This window comes from Chrysochloris asiatica, unplaced genomic scaffold (genome assembly GCF_000296735.1).
Source record: "Chrysochloris asiatica unplaced genomic scaffold, ChrAsi1.0 scaffold00025, whole genome shotgun sequence".
NCBI lineage: Eukaryota > Metazoa > Chordata > Mammalia > Afrosoricida > Chrysochloridae > Chrysochloris > Chrysochloris asiatica.
The window spans coordinates 7695504-7714930 of NW_006408543.1; the positions used below are offsets into that span (position 1 = coordinate 7695504).

At 51.0% G+C, this 19427-nt stretch overlaps 1 protein-coding gene across 1 annotated transcript in view; it reads left to right on the forward strand.

Moving 5' to 3' along the window:
* The window catches only part of EVL (Enah/Vasp-like), a 110067-nt gene that overhangs the window by 73643 nt on the left and 16997 nt on the right, over window positions 1-19427 (forward strand). The window contains exon 3 of the mRNA XM_006839522.1: window positions 5834-6011. Coding sequence (XP_006839585.1) covers window positions 5834-6011 — 178 coding nt within the window. The remainder of the gene's footprint in view (window positions 1-5833; window positions 6012-19427) is intronic.

A 19427-nucleotide genomic window follows, 5' to 3' on the forward strand; every position in this document is an offset into this window, starting at 1 on the left:
TTGGCAGTTCCATGCTTATCTTACAGAGCCACCACGCTCCATGAACTACCAACGGCAGTGAATTTGCCAGCTTAGCTGAGGTGGGCAGATGCCTCAAAAGCACCGTTTACCAGCAGTGACACAGAAGAAATTAAAACTCTGAGTAGTTATGTAAGAGGCTCAAATAGTTCACAGAAAATTTTCATTGTCTTTTCATTCCTTCTTCCTCCCAATATCTCTTGATAAAATTCATGATTTTATTTTTTAGCTAAATAAATCCAAACAAGTGCCTGACATCAGTTTCCTCATAGAGTCAATGAAACAATCCTGCAAATCACGGTGCCATGTAAATCGTGTGAACGTCTGTTTCTACAGAAGTGTGATAAGAACGGCTGGATCAGTGGATATGACCAGTTTAAGATGCACATTTGTATTTGAAAAGAACCTTCTAGATTTCCCTCTACAAAAGGAGAGCGCAGTGCCAGGCATTTAGGATGTATATGCAGTGTGACACCTGACCGTTTGTTAAGAGTTATCTGTTGTGGTTAGATGCCATCAAGTCAGTACTGACTCATAGAGACCCTCTGCACAATAGAACCAAACACTGCCCAATACTGGGCCGACCTCACAATCGTTGCTTCTTATCTAGTATTAACTAACTAACTAACTAACAGACTTACCTAGTCCAGTTCCAGGCCCTCAAAGCTGAAATCTCAGAATCAACCTCATAGTTGCATCCTGCTCAGAACAAAGCGGACACTCCAGCTGGACATCAGCATGACTGCAAGTTCACTTTTATGGGTGGTCTTCCTTTGAGCTATCCTTCTCCCCACACTCCCCACAGAGATAACCACAATTCTGACCTTCTAGTACCATCAGCTACCTTTCTTGTTCTTGACCGCAGATTAATGAACGTAGTCAGTCTTTGTACTCTTTGGTGTCTGGCTTCTTTTATGCAACATACTGCCTGCAAGATCCACCCATTTTATTGCCTGTATTCGTATATAATTTTTGATTGTTATACAGTAAAATCAGAAATGGTGTGAGTCAGGGTTCTGCCCTTTGATCATCTGTATCCAGTCTGCATGCTGCGAAGGAAGAGGACTTGAAGATGAAGATGAAGATACATGTGAAGATCAAAGACTATAGCCTTTGGTGTAGATTATACATTAATGTTAAGAAAGCAAAAATATTCACAACTGGACCAGTAGGCAACAACATCATTGTAAGCAGAGAGAAGATGAAAGTTGTCAGGGGTTTGGTTTACTTGGCTCTAGTCAGTCAATGCTTGTGGAAGCAGCAATCAAGAAATCACATGACATATTGCGTTGGGCTGATCTGCTGCAAAAGACCTCTTTAAAGTGTTCAAAAGCAAAGATAGCACTTTGAGAACCAAGGTGCACCTGACCCAAGCCGTGATATTTTCGGTTGCCTCATATGTATTTGAAAGCTGAACAATGAATAAGGAAGACTGGTGATGATTCGGTGTTAGGAAAGGATATGGAGCTGCCATAAATTCCAGTGAATACAGAAGATGGTTTGACGCATTTGAGTTGTGGTGTTGGAGGAGAATACTGAAAGTGCCATGGACTGCCAAAAGAACCAATGGACCCATTTTGGAAGAAGTGCAGCCAGAGTGCTCCTTGGAAGCCAGGATGGCCAAACTTCGTCTCTCATACTTTGAACATATTGTCAGGAGGGACCAGTCGCTGGAGAAGGATATCATGTTTGGTAAGGAGGAGGGTCAGAGAAAAAGAGAAAGACCCCCAACGAGATGGATTGGCCAAGTGGCAGCATCGATGGACTCAAGCTTGGCAGCAGTAGTGAGGTTGGCCCAGGATCGGGCAGTGTTTCATTCTGCTGTGCATGAGGTCGCTATGGGTCGGTACCGACTCGATGACACCTGACAACAACAGAAGAGGATTTAGAACAAGTTGACTGTGTGATCATGACAAGCTATGGGCAACATTGAGAAGAATGAGTGTTCCAGAACACTTCATTGTGGTCATCAGGAACCTATACATAGACCAAGAGGCAGTTGTTTGACCAGAACAAGGGAACACAGAATGGTTTAAAATCAGGGAAAGTGTGTGCCAGGGTTGTATTCTTTCACCATACATATTCAGTCTGTATGTTGAGCAAATAATCTGAGAAACTGGATTATATGAAGACGCATTTGGCATCAGGATTGGAGGAAGACTTATTAACAACCTGCGATATGCACATGATACAACCTTGCTTGCTGAAAGTGAAGAGGGCTTAAAACATTTACTGATGAAGATCAAACACTACAGCCTTCTGTATGGGTTACACCTCAGTGTAAAGAAGATAAAAGTCCTCACCATTGGACCAGTAAACAACATCCATATAAATGGAGAAAAGATTGAAGTTGTCAAGGACTTCATTTTGCTCAGATCACCATCAACACTTGTGGAAGCCGCAGTTAAGAAATCAAACAACATATTGCATTAGGCAAATCTGCTGCACAAGACCTCTTAAAAGTGTTCAAGAGCAAAGATGTCAGTTCGAGGACTAAGGTGCGCCTGACCCAAGCCATGGTATTTTCAATAACCTCATAGGCATGCGAAAGTTGGATGGTGAATAAGAAAGACTGTAGAAGAATTGATGCATTTGAGTTATGGTTGGAGGAGAATACTGAAAGTCCCATGGGCTGCCAAAAGAACCAATAGATCTGTGTTGGAAGAAGTGCAGCCAGAGTGCTCCTTGGAAGACAGGATGGCCAAACTTCATTTGTCATACTTTGGACATATTGTCAGGAGAGACCAGTCACTGGAGAAGGACATCATGTTTGGTAAAGTGGAGGGTCGGAGAAAAAGAGGAAGACCCCCAACGAGATGGACTGGCACAGGGGCAGCATCAGTGGGGTCAGCTGTAGCAACGATCGTGAGGTTGGACCATGACCGATCAGGTAGTGTTTCGTTCTGTTGTATGTAGGGTCATTATAAGTTGGTACGGACTCGATGGCACCTAACAACAACAACAATATGATTGCTGGTGTCAGGTGAGTCCTGGGTGAAAGCAGAAGATACCAGAAAGATATTTGCTTGTGTTTTATTGACTATGCAAAGGCATTAAGCTGGGTGGATCCTAACAAATTAAGGATAACATTGTAAAGAATTGGAATTCTGGAACGCTTAATTGTGCTCACGAGGAACCTGTACATAGACCAAGAGACAGTGGTTCAAATAGAACAAGGAGATATTACATGATTTAAAATCAGGAGAGATGTGCACCAGGGTTGGATCCTTCTCCCGTACTTTCACAGTTGTATGCTGTAAATAATCCGGGAAGCTGAGCTATATGAAGAAGAACGCCACATCCCCAAAGAGGGAAACGGTCAACAAGATGGGTGGACACAGTGACAGCAACGATGGACTCAAGTATAGCAACAGTTGTGAGGAGGGCGCAGGGCCTGGCGGGGTTTCATTGTGTTGTGTGTGTGGTCACTGTGAGACGTGGTGTTGTGTGTGTGGGTCACTGTGAGTCGTTGTGAGGAGGGCGCAGGGCCTGGCGGGTTTTCATTGTGTTGTGTTATGTGTGGGTCACTGTGAGTCGTTGTGAGGAGGGCGCAGGGCTTGGCGGGTTTCATTGTGTTGTGTGTGTGGTCACTGTGAGACGTTGTGAGGAGGGCGCAGGACCTGGCGGGGTTTCATTGTGTTGTGTTGTGTGTGTGGTCACTGTGAGTCGTTGTGAGGAGGGCGCAGGACCTGGTGTGTGGTCACTGTGAGTCAGAACTGACTCAAGGACCCTAACTGTAACACGGTGCCACCATGGCTTTCACAGTTGTTTTAGAATCCTCCCAGATGGCAGACCCAGGCGTGCAGTCATGGGCAGCCAGTTGTGAGCAGCTGAGAACCCAAGGATGGACAGGGCAGGGCTCTCCTAATCTAAAACCCAAAGAGCCGCTTCAAAAGTCGAGCTCCCGAGGACTCTGCGAGCCCCAGAGAGGGAATAACAGGAAGAAAGGTCCCCGTGTGCTGTGCTGGTAATAAGAAGTTGTGTCATCCAGCATGAAACCAGCGCTAGAGACCTGGCTCTGGATTCCGTTCCCTTACCAGCCCTCGTTAGCCTGGAAGAATGAGCAGATGCATTGTTGTGATGGGAAAGAATTCCTTGACACAACTTTCCTGGCCTTTTTCTCCGCAGTGTAAATTGCAATTTTCTTAAAACTTCTTCCTAATAATCATCCTATGTCTTTGGAGAAACTCTATCAAGATGGCCCCTTTGGGGTCCCCGAAAAAACAGTCACGCAAACCTTCTGAGCTGACCTCTCTGTCTTGAATTGAACTAACCCAGCAGATCTCCTCGGAGCCACTGTTTTGATTGGACTAAGACAGACACATTCCTGACAGAACTTGTCAGTAGCCATCCGCCAGAGGAAGAGGCATGTGTAAACACGGGTTAGTGAATCAGTAAACCTGACCTGCTGGCAGTACTCTTGGACTTGCCCTTGTAGCACACTGACCTTCCAGCTCTGTTCTCATGACGTATTACTGAGCCTGCTTACTTCCTCTGGGCCACTGCTGCAGAGAGGGAGAGCGCCACCGGGAACCTGTGTGTAGATGTTGACCAAGGCAACCAGCTGGAGACCATGACCTCTTGCTCTTTTTCCACCGAGGAACGCCAGCACCCACCTTGCACCTGGCTAACACTTGCATGAACAGTGCTCTGAGTGTTGCTCGTGTTTGCTGTCCTCAGGCCTTGCTTTCTCCACCAGCAGGAAAGGAGGGCCGTCAATGAGTTCTTACCTCCCTGCCCATAAGCATGCAGGATGTCTGACCATGTCCTGTGTCCTTCGCATCTCCAAATCTTTTCCTGAGCTCTCCCTCATGACTAGGGAAACAGTGGGAAGTGTCATCCTTTATCTCAGACTACCAATCCTGGAGTCTCAGAACCAGAAGGGAACTGAGAGCTAAATAAGACCTGGCCATCACATCCCTGACAGATGACCATCCGCCCCATTCAGACTCTGCGGGCATACTTTCGTGTCCAGGGTCCCTTAGTGTCTCTCCGTTGACAGTGGTAACCTACTACATGCCAGGAACTGTGTGAGGTCCCTTCACAGTGCACGGACTAGAAAGTTGCATGGTGTTGGACTCCATGCCTCTGCTCTCCACGCCCTGGGCTGCCTGCAGAGCGCTCTCCTTCAGACCCTGGAGGAGCAGAAGCTGGGAAGTCACACGGACCTGGTGCTGAGTCACTGATGACACCCAATGGTCGGGTCCGGTCTCGGCTGCGCTGTAGCCTTCTCCGACGGCCTGGCCTGGTCCCTGGCATCTGTTTGATGTTTATTGATTGATTAGCAGTCAAGATCTAATAAAGCTGTGCATTTGTGTGCGACACTACATTTCTCAGTTACCCTTGTAGTTAATTAAAAGCCCACTGATGAAGGCATTTCAGGTCGTGGCAAAGAATGTGGGGAGCGTAACTCTGCACTAGCAAAGTATACAGTCTAGATCCCAAGCCTGCTCCACACTAGTCCTTGCTGTAACCCCAGGAGTTTGTGAACCTAGGATTGTTAGCCCCATTTTATCGTTGAGAAAACTGAGCTTCAGAAAAGTGGACTGACCACCTCAAGCCGCGTGGCTGAGGGCTGGGCCCAGGGAACCAACTCCAAGCTCAAATTTCCTCATTGAAGGCTGTGACGTCACAGCCTTGTAGTCTAGGTGAGAGAATTGTTTTCTGTCTATCTCACTGCAGAGCTGTCTGAGAACTGCACCCCACTTCTCACACCACGTAGCTTTGGGGAGGCAGGGTGCAGTGTTCTTGCAGCTCCCACCCGCTCACTTACGTGTTACATGTTTACACGTATTTCTCTCTCTCTTCTCTCCAGGTGGTGATCAATTACTCGATTGTGAAAGGGCTGAAATATAATCAGGCGACACCAACCTTCCACCAGTGGCGAGACGCCCGCCAGGTCTACGGCTTAAACTTTGCGAGTAAGGAAGAGGCCACCACATTCTCCAACGCCATGCTGTTTGCCCTGAACATCATGAACTCCCAGGAAGGAGGTAAGCGGGGCTTTGTCTTGCGTGGCTCTGACACAGGTCCCAGGACAAGCCCATGGTTCACTCTGGATGTAGAGCGGCCGTAGCTCTGGAAGACGAGAGGAGGGGGAGAGGGTGTTGTGGCATTTGTCACGTGTGAGACATTGATTTGCACCAAAGGTTCCTGAAGCTGTCTCTAGGTTTCTTTGACGTTGACTGTGCTCCTTCCGTGCTCTAGAACACACTTGACAGAAGTGCCTGGGAACAAGCCGCCGTATGCCGCTTAATTCATTCCTCTGCTTAGCACACGTTTACTAAACTCTGACTGAGTGCAAGAAACTGGCAGGACATGGGGAGATGAGGGAGGTCCTGTCCTTCCCTCCAGGTGAAGTCAGACAGCTGACTAACAGCTCTGACATTAGAGGGGAACGTGGGGACACAAAAGAGGACCCACTAGGGGAACCATTACCAGCAGTCCTGACGTTTGAGCAGGATTTGTGAAGGGGGAGGGGTCTGTGTGAGAGCCATGCCTGGCACAGGCAGGAGGGCACAGGAGGTTTGAGGGGGCATGAGCTGGTACGCACTGGCATGGTGCTATCTTCCTGGGGCATCAGCTGCTGATGGGAGGGTTGGAAGGGAAAGCAAAAATATAGTGAGGATGAGGTAGTGAAGGCCTCACACACCTCAGGACAGCTGTGCCTGGGCATGATGCTTAGTATAGACGGAGCGGAAGAGGGCTAGAAAACATTGTCTAAGTTGGGTAGTTGAAACCAAGAAACAAGACTACATGCGACTTTTCTTGTGACTTTGCAACATTGGCTGGTGACGCTTCAGGATGTGGGCCTCTTGACTGGCCAGCTCTGGTCCAGTGTTTGCTGGAGTGCTTTTCTCAGCAGGCATCCATACCAAGCCAGGCAAGGGGGCAGCTCAGAACCCTGGGACACATGATGTGACTCTTCGGGACCTCCGTTTCATGATCTGTAAAACCGTTATGAGATGGGGCTGTTCACGTTGAAATGCCAAAGGCTTGGTGGGCTGCCTGGCACCGAGCCCCCACTCACTCAGTGTTATTCGGAGGATCATTACTATCACTACTCCCTCCAGACGTGGGCTGGGAGATGGAAAGACATGGTCCCCAGAACCTGGAATGAAACGGCTCTGAAACATCTACTGGGCCTGAAGTCTTGTCACCTCTAGAGCCAGTTTAAACAGTAGGAGACTTTTGGAGTGGCCAGAGAACCAGTTTGGAGTGGGCCAGCTGCGGGTCATGCACAAAGCCCCCAGGGCTCATAGAGGGCTTGTCCCTCACAGGCTCTGGGGTTTGTGGATTTTCAGGCACTTGGAGGCACGAATAAGGAAGCTTCACGCAGACCTCTGGAGAATGACATCCCTGGGGTCCAGTGTTTAGTCAAGTGCCTTTTCCTACCCTGGGGCCTCGGGTAAAGTGAGCTGAGTCCAGTGTATGATCTGACTCACTCCCGCCCCCGGGAGTGGGGTTTTTGTGCCTCTCGTTAGCTATATGTAGAATGCAATGTGGGCCAACAGAGTAAGCAGCTGCTTAAGCAAAATAAAAGCTCTGTGATGTTTTTGTGAAATTCACTATAGAATCAACGAGTACATCAGGAACTCAGCAGCCCTGCTGTTCAGATAAGAAAGCAGTGACCTGTTTGGAGGAAGCAGCGTCTCTGGCAGAGTCAGAACCAGATCTCTGTGGGGTTGAACGGATGCGCTCTTTCTTTAGAGAAGGTATCACCAGATAGTTTTGGAGACAGGCCTGTCATGGAACGTCCATCATTAATAGTACTTAGCTGCCCCAGTTCACTTGGCGGTGGCCTTACCTCATCGTGCTTTTGCACAGCATGGCCTTGGTGTAGATGGAAGATCCTGAGACCCTCCGAGGACTAACCCCCTACAGTACAGTGTGCAGGTCTAAGGCCCACAGCCTGCAGCTCTGGCACGTCTGTCTGTCCTGAGAACACCTCCATCCTGAGGTCAGTGCAGAGCCACATTCCATCACCCTCCACCCAAGGTCCACTGCGATAGGCTTCATAGGATGAGATTTGCTTTGGGCTTCATAGGAATGGAGTCCCTCACTGTGTCCTATTTGAGGGATGCCTCCAGGTGGTTGTGTGCTGGTGGCCAGTTCTATTTCACTGGGCGGTAGTATTCCGTTGTCTGGGTGCCTCACAGTGTCTGGACCCATTCTGCTACCCAGGGGAACAGGGAGCCTTTTGCCCTCGTCCAGTGTACAGCATCTCTGCAGGCCATCTTTGCCAGCCAACTGCCACAGAGCGCACCCTGCTACCTACCAGATGCAGTATTATTATCAGCTGGGAAAGTGTCCATGGCCCTCTAGGCTCTGAAGGAGGGCAGCCAGAGATGGCGAAGTAGCCCCTGGGAGACAGTGAGATCTAGTGATAGTCTTCACTCTGCCCTGTGTGACCATGGCATAATAATAACTCTTACTTCATAAGGTTGTTGTTGTTGAGTCCGTTCCGCCCCCTAGCAGCCCTGTATAAGGATTCCAAGGAGCGGCTGGTGGGTTTGAATCACCAACCTTGTGGTTCCAGCTGACATTGCGGTCCAGCGCATTATCCTGCAGTGCCACGCCAGGACTCCTCCTTCACAAGGTGTTTAAGTTAGGAGTGTTCTAACTGAATTAGAATTAAGTTAGACACGTTCATCTTTACCATGCTAGCTCAGGTAACATTAGTTCTTTTCCTGTGAGTCTTGTTTAATTTCGCTCTCTTCTCTAAGCCTCAGTTTCCTTATTTGTAAAATTGGGATCACAAGAGAATCTGAGGGCCCCCCAGGTGCCTGCCCCCTTTAGCAGACTCTCAGCAGAGACTCCTTTCTTCCTCACTGGTGTGAGGTTCCTGAGGCTCACCGGGAACTATTCTGACAGCACCTTCTAAGGCGATCCTCCTCTGCGGGCCTTGCACAGAGCCCTCACCGCTCCCCACTTATGTGGAGGCAGATCCTGGCAGATACCACACCGGAAAGCAAATTGGATTTGCCCAGCACTGTGTTCTGCACAAGGAGCCCTGGTCGGCAGTTCAAACCCACTAGCCGGTCTGCAGGACCAAAGGTGAGGCCATCGGCTTCTGTCAAGATTGGCAGCTTGGAAAGCCTGTGGGGCAGTTTATGTTCCGTCCTGCACAACGTGTCCCCACATCCCTTGTCTGCAGCCTTGGTGATCAGCTCCAGGCAGTGTCCCCATTTCCACTGCGAGTGAACCTTCTCCTCTCAGCCACAGCCAGATAGTTAGCTGGAATGTGAGGCCAGACCTCCACTCTTGGAGCCCAGATTCTGTGCCCTGTCTTCTCCTCCTCTCTGCCTGTCAGCCCAGCGCAGCCCTGTCCAATCTGGTTTTCTGATATCATTCTGGAGAAAGTCTGGCTGCAGCCGAAGAGTGGCTTTGCTGCAAGATAAATGTAGGCATTTGCACCTCAAATGGTCTGCTTTGCTGGCATTGGTCCTTGGTACTCGCAAAATCGGTCTCTTTACAACAGTGAGTTTTCAGCACTCGTGCTTGCCTCAGCTTCTAGGGCATCATAACTGTGGTGTTACACGTTGGGCTGCTAACATCAAGGTCAGCGGTTCAAATCTACCAGCTGCTCCACAGAAGAAAGATGAGACTTTCTGCTCCCCCTTAGGATTTACTGCCTGGGAAACCCTATACAGACAGGGTCACTATGTGTCGGAACCGACTCAATGGCACACAACCACCAAATCTTTACGAGAGCAGAAAGACTTGTCTTTCTCACTAGGCTCTCTGGGCGTCTTTGCCTCCTTAGATGATAAAGATGGTGGAGGTGATAGTCATCACCGGGTATGGCGCTGTAGAGTAAGCACTGGACTAGTAACCACAAAGTTGGCAGTTCAAACCCACTAGCCGCTCCTTGGAAACCCCGTAGAGGGTTGCCATGAGTCGGTATCGACTCACTGGCACTTAACAACAACATATAATAATAATACTGCCTAAACTTTCTTATCAGGAGACCTGGTGTGGCGCTGTGGGTTAATGCACTGGACTGCAAAGTCAGTTTGAGCTGCACGGTTGGTGGTTCAAACTCACAAGCATCTCCTTGGAAACCTTCTACAGGGTCGCTGTGGGTTGAAACTGACTCGACGGCACTTAACAACAACAACCAACTTTCTCAACAAAGTCTGTTGTTGCTGTGAATCATAGTAGCCCCGTGCACGGTAGAATTAAAGGCTGCCCAGTCCTGTCCTGGGCCCTCCTCGTGACCACTGCCATTGTTGTAGCGACTGTGAAAGTCTGTCTCATTAAGCTCTTCCTCTTTTCCTCTGTCCCTCCACTTTACTGAGCATCATGTCCTTCTCCAGGACTGGCCCAGACTCATAACATGTCCAAAGTACATGCGCCAAAGCCTCACCATTGTACCATTGTAGCTTCCAGGGAGCCTTTGGACTATACTTCTTTCAACACAGATCTGTCACCTGTTCTTCTGGCCCATGGTGGTGATGTGCTGTCAAGCGGGCTCCAACCCCTAGTGACCCGGTTTAGGATTTCCGAGGTTCTAACTCTCTACTCAAGCCAAAAACTTCATCTCTCTCCCATGGAGCGGCAGGTGGATTTGAACTGCTGACTCTGTGGTGCTCCATAGCACATTCAGCACTGTTCACCAGCAGCGTCATTCAAACACATCCCTTCTTCTCTGTCTTCCGTCATTGGTTGTCCAGCTTTCGCATGTATATGAGGCGAGGAAAATCACTCTGGCTAGGGCCAGACACCTTAGTCCCCGAAGTGGCGTCTTCGTGTCTTTCTGTTCTTGCAGCATGTATGCCTGATGCAATTGCAATGTCTTTTGCTTCCGTAATTGCTGCTTCCAAGTGTTAACTGTGGACCCAAGTAGAATGAAGTCCTTGACAGCTTCAATCTTGTCAGCAGCGGTTATCGTCTTGGTGTTGAGGTGTAGTCCAGTCAATGTTGTCATCTTCGGCCTTATCAGTTAGTGCTTCCAGTCCTCTTCAAAGCCTGTGACTCTTTAGGGGAACTGTCAACCTCAGAGTCTCCCATAGAGCGGCTGGTGGATTTGAACCTCCAGCCTTTGTGGGTAGTGGCCCATTGCTAAACCTGCTGGAGCAGAGGGCCAGGCCAGGCCACGTCAGCGCCTTTCTCTGTGCTCCCTGAACTTTCCTGTCATCACATGCTCCTTTGTGTAGTGTTTCAGCTGCTGCTGTCTTGTCTCCCCGAGAGGCTTTGAGGCTGGGACCCCAGCTGTCACATTACAGCCTTGCATGCCCCCACGGGAATGTACGCTCCGTGAGAGCAGGATTTATGCACATTCCATCTCTGTGTTTTTTCATCACTCTATAGATTGTGGTGTACGTGTGTGTGCACATGTGTGTCGATGTATTTTAAATCACCGTGATATTGTCAGTTGCCTCATATGCATGCAAAAACTAGACAATGAATAAAGAAGACTGAAGAACTGATGCCTTGGGATTATGGTTTTGGCGAAGACTAGTGAAAGTAACGTGCACTGCCAGAAATATGGGCTCCTGAGAAGGGAGACTTTGTCTCTCATTCTTAGGATGTGTTGTCGGGAGGGGCCAGTCCCTGGAGAAGGACATCATGCTTGGTAAATTGGAGGGTCAGTGAAAAGAAGGAAGACTCCGCGTGGCGGATCAACACCATAGCTGCAACAATGGGCTCAACCTCTCGATTCGCAGCTGAGCACTTAGCCACTGCCCACCAGGGCTCCTGACCTTCGATTTCTTTGTGGTCATCCCTGGGGGCCACTGAGTCCATTTCAGATCAGAACAAGCACTGTCCGCTCCAGCACCACCTGGCTCACGTGCACGGCTGTGAGTGAGCTGCAGTCTCTGCGCCAGTTCATCTTGTTGAGGGTCCTCCTTTTTTCCACTGACCCTCTACTTGACTGAAAGCTGGACAGTGAATAAGGAAGACCGTAGAAGAATTGATGCATTTGAGTTGGGTGTTGGAGGAGAATATTGAAAGTGCCATGGACTGCCAAAAGAACCAACAGATCTGTGTTGGAAGAAGTACAGCCAGAGTGCTCCTTGGAGGCCAGGATGGCCAAACTTCGTCTCTCATACTTTGGACATATTGTTAGGAAGGACCAGTCGCTGGAGAAGGATATCATGTTTGGTAAGGTGGAGGGTCAGAGAAAAAGAGGAAGACCCCCAATGAGATGGATTGACCAAGTGGCATCATTGATGGACTCAAGGGTGACAACAGTAGTGAGGTTGGCCCAGGATCGGGCAGTGTTTCGTTCTGCTGTGCTTAAGGTCACTATGGGTTGGTACCAACTTGATGGCACCTGACAACAACAACAACTATTTGACTACATTCATCAGAGCAGGGACTGGTCCCTGCTCACCACGTGTGCAAACTGTGTGAGACCAAGTCTCTCCATCCGTGCTTCTAAGGAACATTCTGGCTTTATCTCTCCCGAGACAGACTTATTTGTTCTTCAGCCAGTCCACTGTTGTCATTAAGTGCCCTGGCATCGGCTCTGACTCATAACAGTCCTGTGCAGAACAGAACGAAACACTGCCCCGTCGTGCACCAGTGACGGTCCATTCAGATGCATCACATCTTACTATCCGGCACACCTGAGTCCTCAGGGTGACAGCTTTGCTCTTTATCACTTTAAAGACGTCTTGTGCAGTAGATTTGCCCAGAACAATACGTTATCTGATTTCTTGACTGCTGCTTCCATGAGCGTTGGTTGTTGAGTCCAAAGAAAATGAAATCCTCACCAACTTCAGTCTTTTCTCCATTTATCATGATGTTGTTTTATGAGTCCATGTGTGAGGATTTTTGTTTTCTTTCCATTTGAATCCATACCGAAGGCTTTGATCTTCCTCAGCAAGTGCTTCAAATCTCTTCCCTTTCTGTAGTGTAATGGAAATTAGTGTGAGGTGAGTTAAAGCAGATGATGTCATCAGTCTGGAGAAACTCAGGTGTTGCTTCTCTTGCTGGGTTTGGCTGTGAGTTGCATCAAGGCTCTCCAAGATATGACTCTCTGGGGTGGGGTAATAAATGTTTTCCAATTTTCCATCCTCCCATGTCTTGGAGCAACATCCCACTGGCTCCAGCTCAGCACAACCACTGGTGAAACACCCAGGGCAGGACCTTCCCACAGCCTGGCCCCATCCCATTTCCTCCCTGAAGGAAGCTTCTTCCTGTTTGACCTTCGTACAAATTCTTCCCAAGTACCAACCATCTTTATCTCCCTGGCTGGCTTCTGAGGCCATGAGCACCTTCCACCCCCACCCCACAAAGGCCTTCTGTGCCCACCGCTTCAGGCCCCCAAGCTACCTGCTGCTTCCTGACCGCCCTCTGGTGGACACTTTATGAAATCAGAAAACGATGCTAGGGTGAAGGGGGACCTTTGTACTCCTCCCTACATGCATGTATACATGTCACATGGTCACATGTTTACTCCTGCTGTTCCAGGCCTCCCCCCCCCCCCCATTTTCAATCTCCTACTCATCTGGTAGCGTACTGGTTACGAATCGGGCTGCTAACCTGAAGGTCAGCAGTTCAAAACTACCAGCTGTTCCACGGGAGAAAGATGAGGCTTTCTGCTCCCGTAAAGATTTACAGCCTCGGAAACCCTATGCAGGGTCACTATGGGTCGGAACCGACTCCACGGTACTTAACAACCACAGCTCATCCTTCAGACTGGTGCACCTCAGGTGGCCCCACTCCAGCCACAGTGACGACTCTTCCACCTCCCTGTGACTCCGTCCGCACATCTGACTTCCATTCAGAGACTGCCACAAACCGTGCCCAGGGGCTGCTGTGGGAGTGGCATGACATGTGCCCTGAGCCTGCTTCCGCTCACCTTTAGTTTTCCTCCTACTCGGTGGTCCTAACAAGACCCCTCCCAGAACCAGGGTCCAGTTCACTTAGGGTCTCTGTACTCCTCACATCAACCTCTCCTGTGCCCCCGCCTCCAGTGCCTCAGTCTGCTTTGCTTCACTGCAGTAGGCTCCTGAGGGTCCCCGGGGGGCTCTTCCCCAGCCTCTGCCGCTGCTCTGCTCCACATGTACCCCGACCTATGTTTGCTCTAGACTGTGAGCTCCCTGTGGGCAGGCCTCGCTGCCCACCGCCCGGCCTTTCTACCACCGCACGGCAGACCAGCACCGCTCTCCAGCCGGCGACCCTGGGTTCAAGGTGAGGGGTGCTCTCTGTGATTGAGGGACATGGTACATGAAATTGTCTCACACAGAAATCGCACCCGTCTCCTTGGCCTGCTCAGCAACACCTCGACAGAGGAGCCGGATGGACAGACGACGAAGGAGCGGCGGCCCCTCCCCATCCTGACACACTCATGCTTGTCACAGCCCTGGCGTGAGGGGCTCCTGTGTAAAAAAGCTCTCTGTCCCTGCTCGGGAGAGCTGAGTGACCACATCACTCCCCGCAGTGCTGGGCCTCACATTTGGGGAGCTGTGGGAGGCCGGCGGGGAAGAATGGGAGGGCAGGGAGGGCAGAGGCCCACCGGGCTTAGTGGCTTAGTGGCTTTGGGGGTTCAGATCCAGGCCCAGGGGAGGCTCTGCCTCACCTGGTTCGCAGAGCACATCACAGAGAGGAAAGACCCTCTCCTGCCCAGCCCCACCCCGAGGTGTCTCCCAGCACTCAGGGAATTAATTCTTCAGGCTTTTCATCTTCCGCAGTCCATCCCGGATGCCCCATGTTCAGGCACAGCATGCGTCTGTATGTGTGAGAGAGAGAGATTTGGGTGATAGTGTCCAGCGCAAATTGGGTTTCCATTCAGTACTTCATACACATTTTGCTTCACAACACTGATGGAAATGCCCACAGCGTAGCAGCTTTCATGCCCCTTACTCCCTCGGTTTCCCATTTCCAGTCCTCCTTCCCTCCTATCCCTTCCTGCCTTCCGAGCTGACGCTGCCCTTTGGACTGGTGTAGTTGGTGGTCTAAGGAGGGTACGCCTGCTTGGTGAGCTTATTCACTCCAGACACTCATCTGTTAGGTGGATGAAAGTTGACCCAATAGAGGAATGGGGTCTAAGGACCACAGTACCGAGGTCCAGCAATCTCTTATCAGACCACTAAGCCGAGTTGTCTCTGATTTTGAGTTGGCTCCATGTTTCTCTCCCACTCTATGTAACACTTTCTATTGTAATCCCTTTCAGAGCAGTCTGCAGTAGCAGTTGGACACCATCTGCTTCATCTGGTCTCAGGGACTTGGAGATTAGGCCTCACATGGTCCAAAGGGCTAATTTCCATGGGTCTTTGATTTTCTTCACTCATCTTTTCTCTGGATGAGCAAAGACAAGCGGTTGCACGCTGAATGGGCCCCTCACGACCTTTTAAGACCCCAGACACTGCTCACCAAAGTAGGATGTAGAATGTTGTCTTTGTGGCCTGTGTTGTGTGTTGTTGTTAAGTGCTGTCGAGTTGCTTCCTACTCAGAGCAGCCCTGTGTAGGGTTTCCAAGACTGTACATCCTTATGGCTGCAGAAAGCCTCATCTGCAGGAGCAGAGCCGCTGGTGGGCTCGAACCTCTGATCTTGTGGTTTGCAGTCTAGTGCATTATCGTACAGAGCCACCACGCCTCCCATGTTATATGAGGGTATGAGGGACTTCCAAAAATTCATGGAAACAATGGAATTAAAAGATACTGGGGGTCTTCCATGAATTTTCTGAAGCCCTCTTGTATGGCTTGACATTTAAAGTGGTACCTCACCTACCTGCTATGTCTCCTGTGAAAGGCTGCCCAGTGGACCGTGGTGAGTCGCCAACTCTCTAGCACAGGTGACTGACCACAGGCTGGAGGCGAATGACAGAGTGTCAGACCGTCGGTCCCAGCCTCAGCTCCACACCCTGTGTGGCTAGTCATCGCTGTGAAGCTTTGACCAGGCCACGTCACCACACTGTGCCTTCATTTCCTCGTCTTTAACATGCATGTACTACCTCACAGAGGTACTGTCAGGTTCAGGTGATGAAATCGGTGGGAATGTGATTTGTCAGCGGGAAAGCCAGTTGAAATTGTACCTGAAACACCCAACCCCAAGATACCTGTTCCCTCAGTAATCCCCTTGGTCATAGCCAGAGCCGCTCCAGACTGCTAAGTCACATCCTCCTTAGGCGGCCCTTGGTAGAGTGGGCACCGTGTGAACACTGGCAGCTCCCCCCCCCCGTCATCTGCTGTTGCTGTCAGGCATGTCCTCAGCAGGTAACTCCATTCACAGCAGCCTCTGGACGCTGAGCCTGCACCGGCCGCTAGCACGTGCCGCTCACACGCCTCTTCCACACGGCTCTGCTGCTGTCTGGGCTCCTTTCTCCCCCGCTCTCCATCTCACCCACCTACTTTGTTCCAGTCACACTGGCCTCGTCACTGTCCCCAACTTCTTCTGCTGGGACAGTCTTCTCTCCGCAAGGCCTCGGAGCTTCTCCTGACTCCTCCGGCATCTGCTCAGACATCCCCATCAGGAGATGACCCACACATGTCACCTGCATCCCCTCACCTGCTGCATCTTGCTGTCTATCCCTGGCCGGACTCTCCTCTGTGCAGTGGAAGGGGAGCCATGTGGATGCTCTGCTCTACCCAGGGCTTAGCCTAGAAGTGTGCTTGGCACCTGCAGGCATGATGGGATGGCAGAGCCTACACCCATAGGCCCCATAGCCTGGGGTAGGGGTGCTAGGGGAGCCTGGGAGGAGGCCAAGGACAGCCACGGAGGGACTGTTTGCTCTCTAGAGAAGTGTGGAGACCCATCAGGGCCCATTCTGACAGGGCGGCTGTGGGTAGATTATTCCCTGGCTTAGACGGCAGCAGAAGGCTGAAACAGGAGCCCTTGGGTCCCAGGCCTTCACCGATGTGTCTCCTGCCAGGCAGGTTCTGTGTAGGGACCTGGGCGGGAGGCCGCATCAGGGTTCCCTAGCTGGAGGTAGAGTGGCCGGCTCTGCCATCCTGCGGTAGTGACTGCCGTCCATCCTGTGGTCCAGCTTCCAATGGACTGAAAGAGCTTTGGCCCGTTTTGGGGGGTGCCGGCACACGTGACTCATGCCCCGGGGGATCACAGGACCTCCTTGTCCATTAAATGCCGTTCTAATGGCCACGTGTCAGATGGTGGTTAGAACCCAACAGGTACTGTCCAAGGAGCTCACATCCACAGGTGAGCGAGCACCCACAAGATGCGAGCAAAGGCAGCAGGGGCCCACCATAGCCATACCCTGGAACAGCCCAGACTGAGGGGACCACCAGAACAAAGACAGGAGAAAAGCCCACTCAGAGGGCTGCAGGGCTCACACAAGGGAGCACCTGGGGCCAGGAGCCGCCTCTCCTACAAGTTGGGACGCAGGGGCACCTAAAGACCATCACCGTGTGTGTGTCAGGAGGGCAAGTGTCAGACTGTTGACCGTGGAAGAAAACCAGTGTTCTAGAAGGTCAGTCCATCCACCCAGTTTCTCCAGAGACCCCCTGGAAGTACCGCCTGTCATGTTGGGGTACTCATCCCCCAACTGGAAGGCCCTGCTCAAAGTGCCAGAGCCCATCTTATGCTTGGGACGGAGAGAAAGCTGAGCTCAGAGCAGCTGCAGGACTTAATGGTACAGGAGAGACCTCAGGCATGGGCAGGGCTGGAGAGCATCCAAACAGGTTTTATGATCTGGCCTGGAATTAACTTCCTCTGATGCTTCCCCCCCACTGGAGCAAAAACTAAGGATGAATGCTTCCTAAAGAGCCAGGTAGCTTAATTAGCTATAGTTTTGGGTCTTTGGCGTTAAAAAGAGCTTATGGGCCTATCCTACCACCCAGGACCCTCATTATGCAAGTGGAGAACATCCAACCTCAAGGACCAGAGCCAGTGAGCTCTTTGCCTGGCTGCCTTTTGGTAGCCCATGTCCATCCTGCCTGGCCCTTCTTGCCAACACTGAGACTGACCTCTGACATCCAGTTGCTCATTCTCTGGGGCATCCGGCAGCTCGGCCAGGCTCTGAGCTGCTGGTGGTGGTGGGACAAGGTGTGGTTTGCTGGGGGTCTATCCCAACAGTCTTGAGGTGGACACAATGGAAGGACCCAACTTCAAACAAGACTAACAATATGCGTCTTCTGAACCCCAATCCTAGAGACGTACATGCTTGGCTTTTTTACAGAGACGTGGCCTTTTCTGGCCTGATAGGTCAGTGGGGGGATTGAGTTGGAATAAGGAACAAGCGACAGTAAGCAGAGTCTGACCCCTGAGGCAGCTCTGGAAGGCCTCTCTTCCGGAATCCTCTAGACGTGACCCATCACAGACATAACAGGGGCCTCTTGTGCGGTGGGTGAGCTTGCCATGAAAGATGAGGCCCCAGGTTCTCCATCTCTCTGGCCCAACCAAGTGGGGTCATGGTCACACCCCTCCTGGCCCCTTCCTAGGACCTGGGATCAGAATTCCACAGAAGGCAGATCTGAGCTGTCAGCTCTTGGTGATTGCTAGGAAGGGAAGAACCTTCATCGCATGGCACTGGATCAGACAGCAGGTTGGCAGTGCATGCCGCTGGCCCACAGTCCCGGGCTTACTGGGAGTGCTTGTATTTTCCAAACAGGAAAACAGAGGGAGAAAAAGTCAGTAGCCTGCCCAAGGTCAGAGAGTAAGTAAGTGATCGAGAGCCAAGTGACTGGGCATCTCCGCCTCACATTCCAGAAACCAAACCTGAGCATGCACTCTGTCCTCGTCATCATCATCATCATCATCATCATCATCATCATCATCGTTACACTGCTTCCTCTCTGGACCCCGCACCTCATGAGGCGCCAGCTTCAGAGCCCCCTGCAGTTAAAAAGGCATTGCATGTTTGCTCCAGGAAAGTGATGAGTCAGTCAGAGAGACACGAGGGATAGAGGGAGTGAGGCGTGGCTGGGGCCTGGAGGAGCCTGCCCAGTGATCTGGGCACAAAGTGTGTGAGAGACCACAGATCCCAATGTGAGGATGTTCCCCTTGAGTCCCTCCTTTAATGAGGCATAGTGGGAAAGAACTCTGTTTTCTGGGCTCCCATCTGTAAACACAGATTCAAGGGCCCAGACCCAGAGGCCACTGGAAGCTTGGTGTAGGTGGCTCGGGAAGCAAGTTGGGGTGGGGGTGGGGTGAAAGCAGAATGACTAGAGTGTGGGCTTCCTCCGTCCAAGAGGTGGGGATGTGGGCCTGCTTCAGGTGCTGAGGTGCAGAGAAGGAGGCAACGTGGGAGTTACTGTCAGGGGTGCACCATTTGACGGCATGAACTGTGCCGTGTCTGGGGCAGAGAGACAGAAGCAGGAAAGCCAGGCTCAGCTCCCAGGCGTCAGGAGAGACGTCGCGTTCTGCTGCTGCTCATGGAGGTAAAGAGAAAAGGGAACAAGTGAGGACTTGTAGGTGAGGAATCCAGGTGGGGAGAGGAGGTGAGGGGTCCAGGTGAGGAGAGGAGGTGAGGGATCCAGGTGGGGAGAGGAGGTGAGGG